Source organism: Syngnathus scovelli, chromosome 14, assembly GCF_024217435.2.
Source record: "Syngnathus scovelli strain Florida chromosome 14, RoL_Ssco_1.2, whole genome shotgun sequence".
Lineage (NCBI taxonomy): Eukaryota > Metazoa > Chordata > Actinopteri > Syngnathiformes > Syngnathidae > Syngnathus > Syngnathus scovelli.
Genome location: NC_090860.1, coordinates 9371195 through 9385672, shown reverse-complemented (window position 1 = coordinate 9385672; position 14478 = coordinate 9371195). Strand labels below are relative to the sequence as shown.

The 14478-nt window shown below is 42.3% G+C and overlaps 2 protein-coding genes across 2 annotated transcripts; one reads left to right on the top strand and one right to left on the bottom strand.

Annotated features, from left to right (window-relative positions):
- Nucleotides 1-31: 31 nt before the first annotated feature.
- On the top strand, nt 32-4300 carry aldh6a1 (aldehyde dehydrogenase 6 family, member A1). Its single transcript, XM_049740114.2, has 12 exons — nt 32-219; nt 430-474; nt 564-638; nt 834-995; nt 1063-1141; nt 1571-1873; nt 2021-2142; nt 2466-2655; nt 2904-3085; nt 3153-3332; nt 3930-4028; nt 4110-4300. The coding sequence occupies exons 1-12, from the start codon at nt 181-183 to the stop codon at nt 4212-4214; spliced, it is 1581 nt and encodes a 526-aa protein (XP_049596071.1). The 5' UTR covers nt 32-180; the 3' UTR covers nt 4215-4300.
- Nucleotides 4078-12265, bottom strand: LOC125980694 (basal body-orientation factor 1). The gene is made up of 11 exons (XM_049740115.1): nt 10443-12265; nt 10121-10370; nt 9986-10051; nt 7911-8054; nt 7761-7841; nt 7558-7628; nt 6757-6901; nt 5791-6272; nt 5626-5730; nt 5075-5122; nt 4078-4887 (listed from the first exon to the last, which is right to left on the bottom strand). The coding sequence occupies exons 1-11, from the start codon at nt 10484-10486 to the stop codon at nt 4791-4793; spliced, it is 1533 nt and encodes a 510-aa protein (XP_049596072.1). The 5' UTR covers nt 10487-12265; the 3' UTR covers nt 4078-4790.
- Nucleotides 12266-14478: the final 2213 nt, after the last annotated feature.

The window sequence follows — 14478 nt, the reverse complement described above, 5'->3', positions numbered from 1 at the left end:
TGGGCCAATCTCCTTACTGTCAACCAATTAGGCTGCCTGTTTATAGACCAATAGTGCGCTTCATATTTGCTTAAGCCCCGCCTATGCATAAGTACCACTAAAGTGACAACTGAGCGCGGTCGTCCTGAGGTCATCCTCGACTCACCTGGGAAGTTAACTTACTAGACATACATCTCCACCATGGCCTCCTTGCATTTAAGATCAACACTCAAGACAAAGGTAAGAATGCAAACATTATAGTATGTGCAACTTTGCCAAGTATTTACAAACTGTGAGAGGTCACCAGGGCTTAGACTTGTTTACACACGTCTCCCAGTCAGGATTAACTTCACTTGCAACTTGTCCAATGTCACAAATATTTGATTAATCTTGTGAGAGTACTGGCAGCAACAATAATATGGTCTCACATTAAATTGTGTTTCTTTACAGGTCCTGTTTAAAGCTGGACGAATGTGCTGCTACTCCACCTCTCGGGTCAATTATCACCTTTATTAGCCTTGCACACTCCAGTTCAACCTAAAATCAGTTTTTAAATTATTATTATTATTAACTTGTCCTCACAGCCCACCACTAAGCTGTTCATCGATGGAAAGTTTGTTGACTCCAACACATCAGAGTGGCTTGATATTCACAATCCTGTAAGTATTCTTTCATAGCAGCAACATGTAATGCTTCAGTCCAACCTGATTTTTCGTCATCCCATCAGGTTTTGCCCCAGATTTGCAGTTTCATTGATGCAAATATATTCCCTTAGTACAACCGGTGTCCTAAACTTAAAAGGTCCCTGCTGACATCAACCACTCAAATATTCATGGAGTTAATCTGCACTGCAGGCGACCAATGAGGTGATTGCCCGTGTACCAAAAACCACGCAGCAGGAGATGTCCGCCGCCGTCGACTCCTGTGCCAAGGCCTTCCGCTCCTGGTCCGAGACCTCCATTTTGGCTCGGCAGCAGGTTTTTCTGCGCTATCAGCAGCTCATTAAGGACAACATTGTAAGAAAGCCTTAAATACGTGGCTGTTTACTCTTCAAACTGATCTGATGGCCTTCTTGTGTCTTAGAAAGAACTTGCAAAGTCCATCACCGTGGAACAAGGCAAGACCCTTGCCGATGCAGAGGGCGATGTGTTCAGGGGATTGCGTAAGTAACACGTGTGTGCGCATGTGCGGGTCTGCGCTTTCACTTCTGGTTACACAAATGGTTAATGAGTTATGTTGGGCACTCAGAACAAAGGGCACTTTGCACCGTTTGACCTTTTCGGTCACAAAATATCATAACATTTTGAGTGCCAATTTAGAATATGTACTCAGAATATAATTAGTGCCGGAGAGGCGAGCAAATGTTTACGTTTTAATTAATTCTTCTCAAAATAAATCGTGAAGTGGATGAAGAAGTGAGGGAAGAAGGCAAATTAGTTTTGTAAGCTCTATTAGCAGCATATCAAGTTGGAGGTCTAACAAAGGCATATTCATTGCCATTAAGAATTATTTTTTAATTATGGATATTTGTAGCCATCTTACTCTGGACTTTTAGTCAGTTATTTATACTTGATTTCTTCTCTGATCACAGAGGTCGTTGAACACGCCTGCAGCATCACCTCACTCATGCTTGGTGAAACTCTGCCCTCCATCACCAAGGACATGGACACATACACGTACCGCCTGCCCCTCGGCGTATGCGCTGGCATCGCCCCGTTTAACTTCCCTGCCATGATCCCGCTTTGGATGTTTCCCATGGGAATGGTGTGTGGCAACACGTACCTCCTGAAACCTTCCGAGAGGGTGCCGACGTGCGCCATGTTGCTGGCCAAGCTGCTGCAGGATGCTGGAGCTCCTGACGGGACCCTCAACATCATCCACGGACAACATGATGGTGTGTATTTACTATTTGTACTCAAAGTAGCTGTTTGAGTGTATGACACAGTATGATGATGACGTCACAATATGACTCATCGTCATTGGTCAAGTCTGAGTTTTTGGGGTCACTATGTCAAATTTATTTCCATTCTTCCTACCACAGCTGTAAACTTCATTTGTGACCATCCGGCCATCAAGGCCATCAGCTTTGTTGGATCCAATCAGGCGGGCGAGTACATTTATGAGAGGGGATCTAAAAATGGCAAGAGGGTGCAGTCCAATATGGTGAGTGCCAAAACATGTAATACAGAAGCCATGCCATTTTAAAGATGAACACTAGGTGGCAGCCTTATACAACACATTCGTCTTGATTGTGCTACCAGTACCTTGGGTTGGAGGCTGCTGGATGCAATTCACTTTGTTTATGTGCAAGCGTCTTATAATGATCGTATTTACAGTATTTGTCTTTTCTTTTTTTAATTGGAGTAAAATCATAAAGCACTCGAATAGATGACAGGTAGAAAAAGCAAAGGAGGAACTTTGCATGGAACTTTACGCTTGTCTCACATCTCAAGCAAATCTGAAAATCTGCTTTCATGTACTTTTAGGGAGCAAAGAACCACGGTGTGGTGATGCCTGATGCCAACAAGGAGAACACACTGAACCAGCTGGTGGGGGCCGCGTTCGGGGCCGCGGGTCAGCGCTGCATGGCTCTGTCCACGGCCATCCTAGTGGGCGAGGCTCGCGGCTGGCTGCCTGAGCTTGTGGAGCGCACCAAGGCTCTGCGTGTTAATGCAGGTATTCTTTAGGTTGAACTTTATCCAGAGCCACTGGTTTCCCTGAAGGCCTTTTGACCAAGCGTAACTATCTAAGATTTCCACCAATATGACGCACAGGAAACCCTCATGTACAATTTCTGAGGGAGTTCCTCAGGCTGCCCCGTCAGTTCTGTTATTTGTGTGCTTCGTTTTGGAATGTCGCTACCACATCATGTGAGCGCCGCCGGCGTACGTGTAACAGTATAACCGCTTGTTTCTGGGGCTCAGGAGATCAGCCCGGTGCAGATGTGGGGCCCCTGATCTCTCCACAGGCCAAGCAGAGAGTATGCAGTCTGATCCAAAGTGCTGAGGACCAGGGCGCCAAGGTGCTCCTGGACGGGCGACAGGTTAAAGTAACGGGGTACGAGAACGGAAACTTTGTAGGTCCGACCATCATTGGCGAAGTCACGGTATGTATTTTAGCATTTAATTAGCGTTTAATTGTTCCGCCTGATAAGTCACGTGTTGCTTCCACAGCCTCAGATGAAGTGCTACACCGAGGAGATTTTCGGACCCGTGCTGGTTGTCCTCGAGGCCGACACTCTTGATGACGCCATCCATTTGGTCAATGGCAATCCCTACGGCAACGGTACCGCCATTTTCACTACAAATGGCGCCACGGCTCGCAAATACACTCATGAGGTGGACGTGGGCCAGGTAAGTGACACTCATTCGGCGTATGCTTTGTATCATCGTGGCACTATAATATTTTCAATGGGGAAACACCTCATATTTAAAAATGATTCATTTCCATGTAACGTTTACCCCTGACCAAAATCTACACGTGTTCAATCAAAACAGCAGGAGATGTTCTATTATAGACCGACTGATTCCGATGGTCTTGTTTAAGCAGGGCTTGGCGTCGCCCTGTTTGTTTGCCGGTGGAGCCCAGTCATGCCGTGTTTGCTGTTCACATGTCGGGGAATGCTGTGCGGGCCATGTGCTCCACTCCTCTCCAACAAACAAACATTTTCCCCTCTATCTTCTTTGCCAAAAAATCCACACTTTCCAAACCTATTTGTGTCTTCTCCAACATTCTAAGCAACTGTGACATGTTTCTCTTAAACTTGTAACAAAGATGCCCCCCCTCCTCCCTCCCTCCTTCTTCCCGTTCACTGTTTCCAAAACTGCAAATTTAAACCACAAGTTATCTTTGTGCTGGTGCTTGTCCCTGCAATTTTGGCCCCAGGGGGACTTTTATAAACCTCCCAAACATGGAATTGTCGGTAAAACACAGTTTTTTTTTTTCTTCAGGTCGGAGTCAATGTTCCCATCCCTGTGCCTTTGCCCATGTTCTCCTTCACTGGCTCAAGAGGATCTTTCAGAGGCGACATGAACTTCTACGGAAAACAAGTGAGCAAACAAACGTTTTCCGATCCTGGAAAGCAAAACAAAATCACTGTTGTTGACAAACAATGTTTTATTCGTATCCAGGGCATTCAGTTTTACACACAGATCAAAACAATCACTTCCCAGTGGAAAGCTGAGGATGCTACACTCAAGAGTCCTGCCGTTACCATGCCAACAATGGGACGCTAGAATAACCTGTACTGACTACTGGATGCGGAAACTTCTCAGATAAATGACGACTCAATGGTACTTAATAAACCGGATCTATTCAAGTAGTCAGGCACTCTATAAATGTATCGCTCCAATCCAGTCAATAGTATTGGGACACTTGCCTATTACAGGACCTGAGAATGTTGTGCAGTGATGCTCACCAATTCATCATTCATGAGTAGCTGACTCAGAATGTAACAATTGACAATATTTTCCTAAAAAAAAAAAAATCACCTATTTAATATTTTTGTGGATTACGAAGCATAAAGTTAGAATCTCTAACTCACTCCAAAAGTTGCACGTTAAACTTGAGTCAGGTTGAGGGATTTTGTTTCCGGCGGGCTTTCCCCAAACTCCAAACACAAATTTGGAAGCATAGAACACTAAGCAAACAGTCCAAAATATCTTGCTATGTTAAAAAATTAACAGGGCGAACAAACCCAACACTTAAGGGCTCAAAATACTGTATGAGGGGAAACAAACCTAACGTGTTAACAATGCGGTATACGGCGACCGATCCAAAACTTAATGATGGACAGCAAGGCCACACGGAGATCATGTGGTGCGTTTCTCTGCCAGGCAGTTGGTATTGGTGGGAAGGAGGGAGTCAGGGGCCTGAGTAATGAAGGTTGACAGGGCGCAGAGCTCCTCTCTAATTCAGAAGGAATTCACAATCATTATACATGCAGAAATGTAACACACTCATCACTCATGTTCTCACAGCACAGCGTCTTTGCAGCTAAACATGGAATGCGGGGCCCAGTAAATCTATGCAGGCTTTATAATTGCAAGGATGAGGCATAACTTTTATTTCCGGAACATTTCATTTGGTATCTTACCCAGCGACATGACTGTCGGACGAGGGTGCCGCCAGATTGTTGGCTCTCCTGTTAGGGGAATGAAGATTTGCAGTTGAAGCTCATTACCTCGTATGCATTTTATCGTCTCTGAGCTTCACAAAGATGTTCAGTTATTCCATTGGATTTAGTGCTTATGTGATCTCCAGCCATACATCCAGATACAGTCCCTCTCAAATCATGTTCCCAGCTGTTCGCTAACCACAAACGTTCAAAGGACTAAATAAACTTAAGCGCGCACGTGAGGAGGAGCTGAAAGCGAATTGACGTGACCAGATGTTTGTTTCTATTTTTACTATTGTGCCCAGACACTTTTTCTTTATTCTTTTTGAGCAACGAGATGGAAAAGAAAATGGCTTGAAACCTAATTGATGTTTTATGGTATCCTCTTAAGCAGAGAAAATGACTGTTAAAAACATTAAAAAGAGGGAGGACTCACCAGAAGTTAATATACGAGCTGCTGCACTTTGTTCCTCTGAGTTTTCATTTTGGGTTAAGTGATAAATATGCAAGCTGTGAGTGAATTATTTTACCTTGGCCTTTGTCTATTCATTTTCGCAAACAGGAGATGGAGAACTTGCTCCTTTTGTTCCCAAGTGAGATCTGAAATTTCCATTTTACTTCCCGGTTGATGAATCCTGAAAGAGAAATGAAGTTTAGTGATGAAGAATCATCTCACGAATGGGATGATGACGTACCACCGTGCAGCTTCTTCCAAATCAGAGTAGACTGAGTTGGTGCTATATGGAGTGTTCTGGAAGGTGCGGATGGGCGGGAACTTGACCTTTCCTGCCGTGGCCTGTTTGAGTGTCCATTGATAAGCCTGCTGCGTTTCTTTTTTATACTGAACCCGAGTGGCCGCTATCTCCTCTTTCACCAGAGCCAGAGCCTCGTGGAAGAAGCGCTCCAGCTCTGAGCGCTGCTCCATGATGGCGCCAGCTAGCTTCTTGACGTGCTTTAATTCTTTCTCCCGCATGGAGAGCACACTTTGAAGCTTCTCCAACTCCGCTTTGTCGACTTGTGAGCTGAGCAGCATCTTCTCCTTACGACGCTCATGTTCATCCTTTTTCTCCTCCAGAATCTTCTCCAAAGAAGCTATCTTTTCTTTCAAACAGGTCAGCTCTTCTTTTTGGGCCACCATCTGGGCTATGTTTTTCTTTGTCAGCAGGTCCAGTGTCTTCTAGAGGAGTAGACACGAGAAAGATCTTTAACTTTTATGACCAACATCTAGCCAAAAATATAAGTAAAATGAAGTGTAATAATTCATTTTAGGTTCATTCTGAAATTTCATCCAAAAATTTTATATCACTGACTCTTTGTGGGCCATGTAGATGGAAGAAACAAACAAACGATTGTATCCGAAACTTGGCTGCTGAGTCGGGTTTGATTCCCAACAATTTACTGTCATCATGTCAGAGACGTATGCGAATGCAGCCAATATTTATTTGTATTAGAAACCGCCGAACCTAGTGGAAACTCGCCACAACCACAGAGCATGGAGAGAAACTGCGTAGTAAATACACAGAAGCAGAACAAGCAAACAACAAGGAGAGAAACCACCCGAATTAGACGTTTCATAACTACCGCGATTGGGAAAAATGACTAGTCTTTATATCGAAGCGTTACCTAATAATAGCAGCCATGCCTTTGGCCCCGAGCGTTACCTTGTCCACTGCCAGGGCCGTGTTTTCCTTCGCCAGCGAGTTTGCCAGTTTGTGTAGCTCCTCTGCCTCCTTCATGTGGTGCTTCAGTGTCTCATTGAGACGGACGTTTTCCTTGAACACACAGCGCGAGGCGTCGTCCAGCTGTCTGAAGGGCCGCCAGCGCAAACAATTTCACCCAATAATTATTCATTTGGAGAAAAACTTTGAATGGGAGGTTATAGTATGATGCATAATTCATTTTTTTATAAATAGTTTATACCAGGGGTCAGCAGAGTGTGGCCCACGGCCGCATTCAGTTTTTTATTCTGGCCCAGTATTTGGTTGTTTTTTTTTCTACGTTGGTGTCTATCCAAAACTCCAAGCTGATTTTGTTTCTTCTCCTTCCAGTTAGGCACGCATTCTTTTTATGTAAGCGGACATTAGATTGTTTCTTGTTCCAGCCCATCATTTTATGGGGCCAATGTTAGGACATATGACAAAACAGTTTTGAACTGATTAATAGACAAATGTGCTATACAGTAAAATAGGTGAGGACAGTTTTTGCAGATGTTTTTTTTTTTTTATGAGGTCAAGTGTTAGCTCATTGACCAAACTGACCAAACTGGGCCTCAAGCTCTCCTCCCTGAAGGCCTGTGTGGGATGTGATTGTTGGCTTAGTTCACTATCTAGCACATGACTGACCAGTGTGGCTCAGAAGCAACATTAAGTTCAAAATTATATATTGACAAGGCCAAAAAGTTGTTCTTTGGTTCTGAACATGCAGTAAAAGATTAAAATTAGGCCATCAGTGGGCGCACTCACAAAATGGCTTCATGGTGGGCTTGCTTGTCCATCTGGGCTATCGTTTCCTCAGCATCCTTCTCCAGTCGAGCCTGCGAGGAAGTTTACTCTTTAACACCATCATGACCAAAATTATTGCAATTAATACAGTAATAATATGATTTAAATTTAAAACTGTAATTCTGAAATAGAATCAAAACGTTACTGGGAAACTGTCATGATACCTTTTCTGTGAAGAACCGGTACTCCATCTCGATTCGATTTTCCCTGTGCTCCTTCTCAGCGAGCTCCATGCTTTTTCTTATCTGTAATGAAGTTATCATATAAGTCAAAGCCACGGGAAATGAGAATGAGAGAAAAAAAAAAATCCGCACATCACTGAGCTCTTGCTCCATTTGGGCTTTTCTCGTCTGGAACTCCTCAATGGTCTTCATTCCATCTTGTATAGTCTCAAATTCGCCGGCTCGCTTTCTGAACAACTCCTTCATCTCGTTGATTTCAAGAGTGTAATGTTCAACCTGTTGAAATTATTTTCATGTGAAAAGGTGTCAATCCACCCTGTCGACAAAATTAATCTTTCCATGATTGGGAGAAGTTAGAAAACAAGATCCCAGCGTGTTTGAAGCACGCCAACCTAAGGTCATTTCAGTTGAACAAAATCCCTCAAGATGCCACCAGAGAAACCCAAACTATATAAGAAAAATGTAACGACATGACCAAAATCATAAAAGACTGACAAAAGCTACACCCACAAACATGTACATGCTGATTAAATGAGAGGTTATTATCACCCATTTGATTACATATTTGGGCAAAATCAATCTTGTTCACATAGCTATGTAGCGTTTGGCTACATCGGGGCACCAATCTATACATAAAATATGGAATTAAAAACAGATTTACATCTGAGCCTTCCACAAGCTATGCGGTAGCGCCATTTGCAAATGTCTTTTATAGAGTAATTGTTTGGTTGAATCCATCAAAATTCCAGATTTATGCTGTCTAAGCCCTCAGGCAGACGCCTGTTTTGATGGGGAATAATTTTACTGGCCAAAAATGTACAGAAGCGGCGTCTTCCAATTCGACCACATGACATTCAATTTTCTGACACATGTGACCGTCGCATGCATGTTTAAAACGGTGATGTTTCCAGACTGTGCCTCATTTTCCGCCGCCATTTTACTAGCATTAAGTAAGAGCTGTGAGATGGAAAACAGATGCGAGCTAATGTTGCCTCTTTGTCTTGTAAAGTTGCTTGAAATTGACTTGTCAAGTCCGTTTGATCGCTCATTGTTTTAACTATATAAAAGTGTACTTGAAATCTAATTGGATAAAAAAGATTAAATATCCCAAAACACAATTGGAAGCAGGGTTTCCAAGAGAAAGACTGAAAGGACAGTTTGGGGTGTTAGAATTTAGGTTGTAAATGTGCAGCCGTACTTCTGATAGTGTTAAGGCACAGATGTCAAACTCAAGGCCCGGGGGCCAGATACGGCCTGTCACATCCTTTTATTTGGCCCGCGAAGACAAATTGTGCATCAAATTCGTGTGTCATTACTAGAATTGCAAATTGTCTTCACTTTTAATAATATCTTTTTTTTTATATTTGACCAGTTTTTACTCGTCTGATTTGAAAACGAGTTATTTGTCAGTTTGTTTTGTAGCTTTTACTGTATATAATGAGGTGCTCATACATTTATTTGGCTTGACAGTCATAATGGCCCTCCGAAAGAAGCTATGACTACAATGCGGCCCGCGAAAAAAATAAGTTTGACACCCCTGTGTTAAGGACAGCACAGGCCTTGCAAGCACATAAATGACATTTGAGGTGTGGCGAACACACTTGTCACTGTCCATTTCCCACCAGGCCCTTTGAAATTATACTTTCACACAAAGTTTAAAATAAGCATGAATCCCCTAGCGGGAATATGAGTTCGCTTTAGCACCATGATGGCTTTGTTTTGTTTGGTCTTACACAATAAATGTCAACACAATAAACCATTGCTGTACAATGGGCTTTGGTTGCTTAGCTAGGCTGGTTTAAGACTGGTAAGAAAGCAGCAGCTGCACTGTTTCATTGTGGTTATTGTGATCATGCCCTCTCCATTTATGCCAACTTTGTATTTTTGTTGCTAAATTTAGCACATTTTCAGTCTATCCTTGCAACTATTTTCCCCTTAAAAGCATCTAGCAACAATTTAAAAAAAAAGTAGATTAAGTTTGAGTGGAAACTTTAATCATCTTTAGATAAATGACGTAGTTGTACATATATTCCCCTCTAAATAACTTCTTTAATTCTTCAAAAAATCTTAATTTTATTAGATGTTTTTTGTTGTTGCTCAATTTCAGTAACTGTCATATTTTTCATGATTAAAAAATGACATCTTCACACAATGTTATTTGGCAATTTTTAGCAACTAATGCAACTTTTGGCACTACTGGCACTCACCAGTTTGTTCTGCTGCTCAAGAGCGTGCGCCTCTTGACTTTTGAGCGCATCATGAAGTGCATTAATCTAAAAAAAAAAAACAGATTGTGAAAATGTTATTATCCTTGAGATGGTGCACATTGGATATTTATTTACCTTCTCATCTTTGGCAGCATCCAGCCTCTGCCAGTGAGCGGTGGCTTCAAGGATTTGTCGCTCAGCGTGTGCCAGCTTGTTGCCAAGGTCATCGTTGACGCGTGCCAGCCGTCCGCAGCTCTCGCGATATTCCGCGAGAGTCTGCTCTGTCAGTCGGAGTTTCAGCTCCCACAAGGTAACTTTGGCTTTGGCATTATCTAGGTCAAAGTCTTCGGTTTTGGACTCCCGTTTTGCGCTCTTCTTTCCTTTCCTGGATGGAAACAGTAAATGCAGGTTAAGTTTTGCAATGAAACTGTGGCTTTAAAAAAAAGTGTGCACTCACCCGGTTTTTGTCTTTCTCACTTTGACGACTTTCTTCCTGTGCATTTTTTTTTCCTTCTACAAATATAAAATGCCAGATAGAACTAGTACAAGTACGCCAGTAGTGGTGACAGCATCTCTCGTGCAACCTGCTCTGACTAGTTGTGTATCTGTGTCGCCATGGAGACGCCATGGCGGCTCAAGTTTCTCGGCTACGTGATCCTGCAGAAGTGGTAGGATTAAGTGATGCCAGTTTTGCAGGGAGTAAAAAAAAAAAAAAAAAAAAAAAAAAGTCCTTAGAAGAATAAATGATGTGTGATCTGGGGAAGCTGTCTCATGCGAGGCATGCACATTTGATTCAGAAGCCGGTGAGTGTTTGCCAGAGAAGCAATTTCTAGTGATGCATCTGCGAATCCATTGAGGTTAGATGATTTCCTCAAGCCGCATTGTCAACACAGTTTATTTCTTTAGCAGACCAAAATGACTAAAAAGTGCACACAGTGTGTGTAGATGTGGAATGTGCACAAGTTGAAATGCTGAAAGACAGCATTGAATCATCAAATCGTTTTGCAAAACCAAAATGACTCATTGTTTCGCATGACACATACCCCAAATTAACTTTAAAGGCAAAATATCACAGCAATCAGAACGTTTCATGAAAAACTTTAATATTTCAGGCAAATTTTAAAGTAATTTTTGGGAATTTACAGACACCACAAGTGTTTTAATAACCGACTTGGGTTCTTTAATTTTTTGTACAAATTTCTTCAAAATGGCCACTATCATTACTTTATACAGGTCACAAAACCTTTTCCACTGCCCATCCCATTATGTCTTCTCATCTGTGTCGTGGCTCACTGCAAAAGTAAATTGAAATTAAATCATTACATGCCATTTTTCTTAAGAGTGCCTTGGTTCAGTAAAGACTATGTAGTTGCTTATAATTAATTGCAAGCCAACCACATTCTCCTCGTCATCTAATTCAGAAAATGTAAAATGTCACTCACCCAGCGGCTGTTCATCAAAACCATGCTCCAGATATTGCAAAAAGTGTTGGGCGTAGCTACAGTTAAGTGGATCATATAGTGCTCTAGCATGGCGAACAGAGTTTGAAGACTAAATTTAAAGGTAATTACTATGACAGTGAGGAGAGAAAACTGAAATAACCCCGAACATTTCAAATCTGTCATTATCATTGGAATTGTAATGACAAGGTTTGGGCCTCTTCAGTGAACCTTTAGGGGTAGGACACCCACAAACATGGCATTCCTGAGGCCAACCTTGCAGCATATTAATGATATATTGCACTGTGTAGATTACAAAGCTGAGGTCCCTTCTTGCGCTTTACGGTTTCACTTAACTTGAATCAAAATACCAACCCTGGTATTGAAACGACTTGTGCTGTTGGTAATATGCTGTGTCATGCCACGGCGGTGCACTTTTATAGGGCATCCGAACATGATTTACAGTCCGTAGTGGCACATTTCTAAAATTACTGGTGTAAATCTGCCCTCGTATGACATTCTAGTTGGAAGGGCAGCTCTATTACATGACTTTATAATTGAAACACCAACGTTGGTTGAAGCAGCCTATGATTCAAATCTCCCCCACCACCCCCACTCAATTGCCCGCAAGTGGATTACCGCTATCCAAACAATGTATAGTATTTATTGTATAGGCACATTCCTCGCGGCATGTCTTGTGAAACATTCAGACATAATTCAACACAGCAAGTCATGTCTTTGGCAACTGTCTTTGTCTTTTTGCTGCATCATGCAAAAAAACATATAGCGCCAAAGCATTTTGTGTTTTTAACCACCTTTGTGTTGTCTTTTTGCAGTACAGTGGAGTCTTGAAATATGCAAGAAAAATATCACTCTACAGTTGCATAGAAGTTTGAATTGCCATCATCCGTGACATCACACGAGACCTCAGTTTATCTGGTAAGAGCATCATAGTCTGCTTTTTCTTTGCCATACGTTATGAGAGAAGAATATAAGAAAAGAAAATTGCCAGTTGTGTGACAATTCGGAATTTTAAACGACATATGCATTTTTCCACAATTAAAATAAGTAGGGATGGGCATTTGTGCCATTGTGGGAGTAAACACAGCCAACTTGTTTCTTAGCCAATTGACGCAGCTTCTCTCATTTCTTTTAAATTCAGCACAGGAGAGGCGCCCACAGTCTCTTGGCATTGCGGTCTATTCAGAGGATGAAAATGTGCAGAATGCATTTATAAGCAACTGCAAGCAGAGTTCCACTTATGGATCAAGTGAAGTTGACCAGAGTGATCATCTTCCAACCATGTACGTGGACTGTTGTCATATCCTCAAATCCAAGCGGATAATTTAAAAAAGCAGAATCTCCCAAGCAGAACACCCAAAGAAGGTTCACAAAAGGAGCTGTCATGGAACCCCCAATCACTGAAAACATGACTGTCTGGACAACAAATCAGACTTGGCAAGGTCTAACAACTGCTGTGTTCGGTGATGCAGAGCAGATCGTTCAGCTCGCAGACAGGAAAAAGCTGAGTACCAAAAAGATATTCTCATCTAAGCGCTATCATGTTACATGTTAACCACAATCACAGCGCAGATGTTGTATTTCAATGATATGTATGGAGACGTTGTCAGACGATGTTGCGGTTGTACATCATATTTTTAGTAGATTGAGGTTTGGAGGTGACTTCCAGTTTGTGTTCATGGAACATGTTGCAACCTATATGCCTCTAAATATCATTTGGACCTTCTCAGCGGAAAACTTTGGCCACATTTATTATCTTTAAATTATGACTATTCGCATTTAATTGAACGTTGCCTTTTTTGGAGCATATTTAATATTGACGGTATGACTATTGATGTGCTTTTGAGCAAGGCATCAATATGAGTTGAATTTCCCTTGAGGGACTATAATGAGTATAATCAATGAAAATACTGCATTTTGTGCCTGTGCCATGATGGCAGTCAAATAAGGGTACATCATCGAGAGGTCCTGCACATGTACGCTTTGATAGCGGCGAACGACCACTGCGGTGAACCACAGGCTTGAAAAAAGTAGCCACAGTATTTAGAGAAAAGGAAGGAGGAAGAGAGTCCAATATTTTTAGTTCAAATTACAGTGTTGGAACAGTGCTTTGCACAGTTGACTGTCCTGGGAGGGGAATGGCATGATGGGGGAATGCTGATGCCAAGCCCCACCCCTCCCCACATATTGTCCTCTCTGTGGACTTCCTGCATTCTCTGTACCCATGCGCTCTGCCCTCCCATTACCCTTGATTGCACACTCGCTGCCTCAGTCACCCCACCACATGAGGTGAAAGAGTGAACCACATGTTAGGGCTACTGAGGTTGGTAGAGGGGTCACTATGCTGGGAAACTTCCATGGAACTGATTTTCACTTTCAGCCGGTTAGGAAAGAAAAATAGAGTTCAAGTGAGGCATCTGGCTTATTTCGAGTGTGTAGCGGGATGTGTTTGGTGCCTTCAAGAAGAAAAACTTGCAGCTCGGTTTGTGACAGCGTTCCAAACACCCACCTATAACTTCACTCGGGCTGCTTCGTTCTCTCGTGAAACGTGCCTTGCAGCCCAAATATGTTGCCCTAGTAAAGAAAAAAATCCTGTGGCTGATCCAGATGAATGGGAGTGAGATTCGAACATTCTTTCAAATTATGTGCCAGCTGGAGTGCAGATCACATTTGCATATTTGAAAGTTGGTAAGTTGGTGCACATTTAATGTGGTGATTACTGCACGACTATGAAAAAGAGGTTAAGTGGGGTTTGGAAAATGTGTTTGATACAAGCCACTGAACAAAACCACAGACTAGAAACTAGTATATTTAGTCACATCTTATACATTTATCGATTTATCTCTATAGCTGTCAGGAATTTGGCGTTATTGGGAGCCAAATGCGGGGGATGCAAAATAAGCCATTAATGGGGAACCCTGGAAAAGAAATGAACGCCTGAGGAGCTGATTGGATGATACAAAAGACCAGGTTGATGAGAATAAGTGGAAAGACCTGTCAAACAGGACAAGAAGAACAAAAAAAGCAATTACA

Bases quoted from the DNA above. Each gene is read 5' to 3' on its own strand.
- aldh6a1 (XM_049740114.2), top strand. From the start codon at position 181: ATGGCCTCCTTGCATTTAAGATCAACACTCAAGACAAAG. The intron at 639-833 runs GTAAGTATTCTT...TCTGCACTGCAG, and splicing joins GGCTTGATATTCACAATCCT to GCGACCAATGAGGTGATTGC. The intron at 1,142-1,570 runs GTAAGTAACACG...CTCTGATCACAG, and splicing joins CGATGTGTTCAGGGGATTGC to AGGTCGTTGAACACGCCTGC.
- LOC125980694 (XM_049740115.1), bottom strand. From the start codon at position 10,486: ATGCACAGGAAGAAAGTCGTCAAAGTGAGAAAGACAAAAACCGG. The intron at 10,371-10,442 runs GTGAGTGCACAC...GTTTCCATCCAG, and splicing joins GTGAGAAAGACAAAAACCGG to GAAAGGAAAGAAGAGCGCAA. The intron at 7,842-7,910 runs GTGCGGATTTTT...ACTTCATTACAG, and splicing joins TGGAGCAAGAGCTCAGTGAT to ATAAGAAAAAGCATGGAGCT.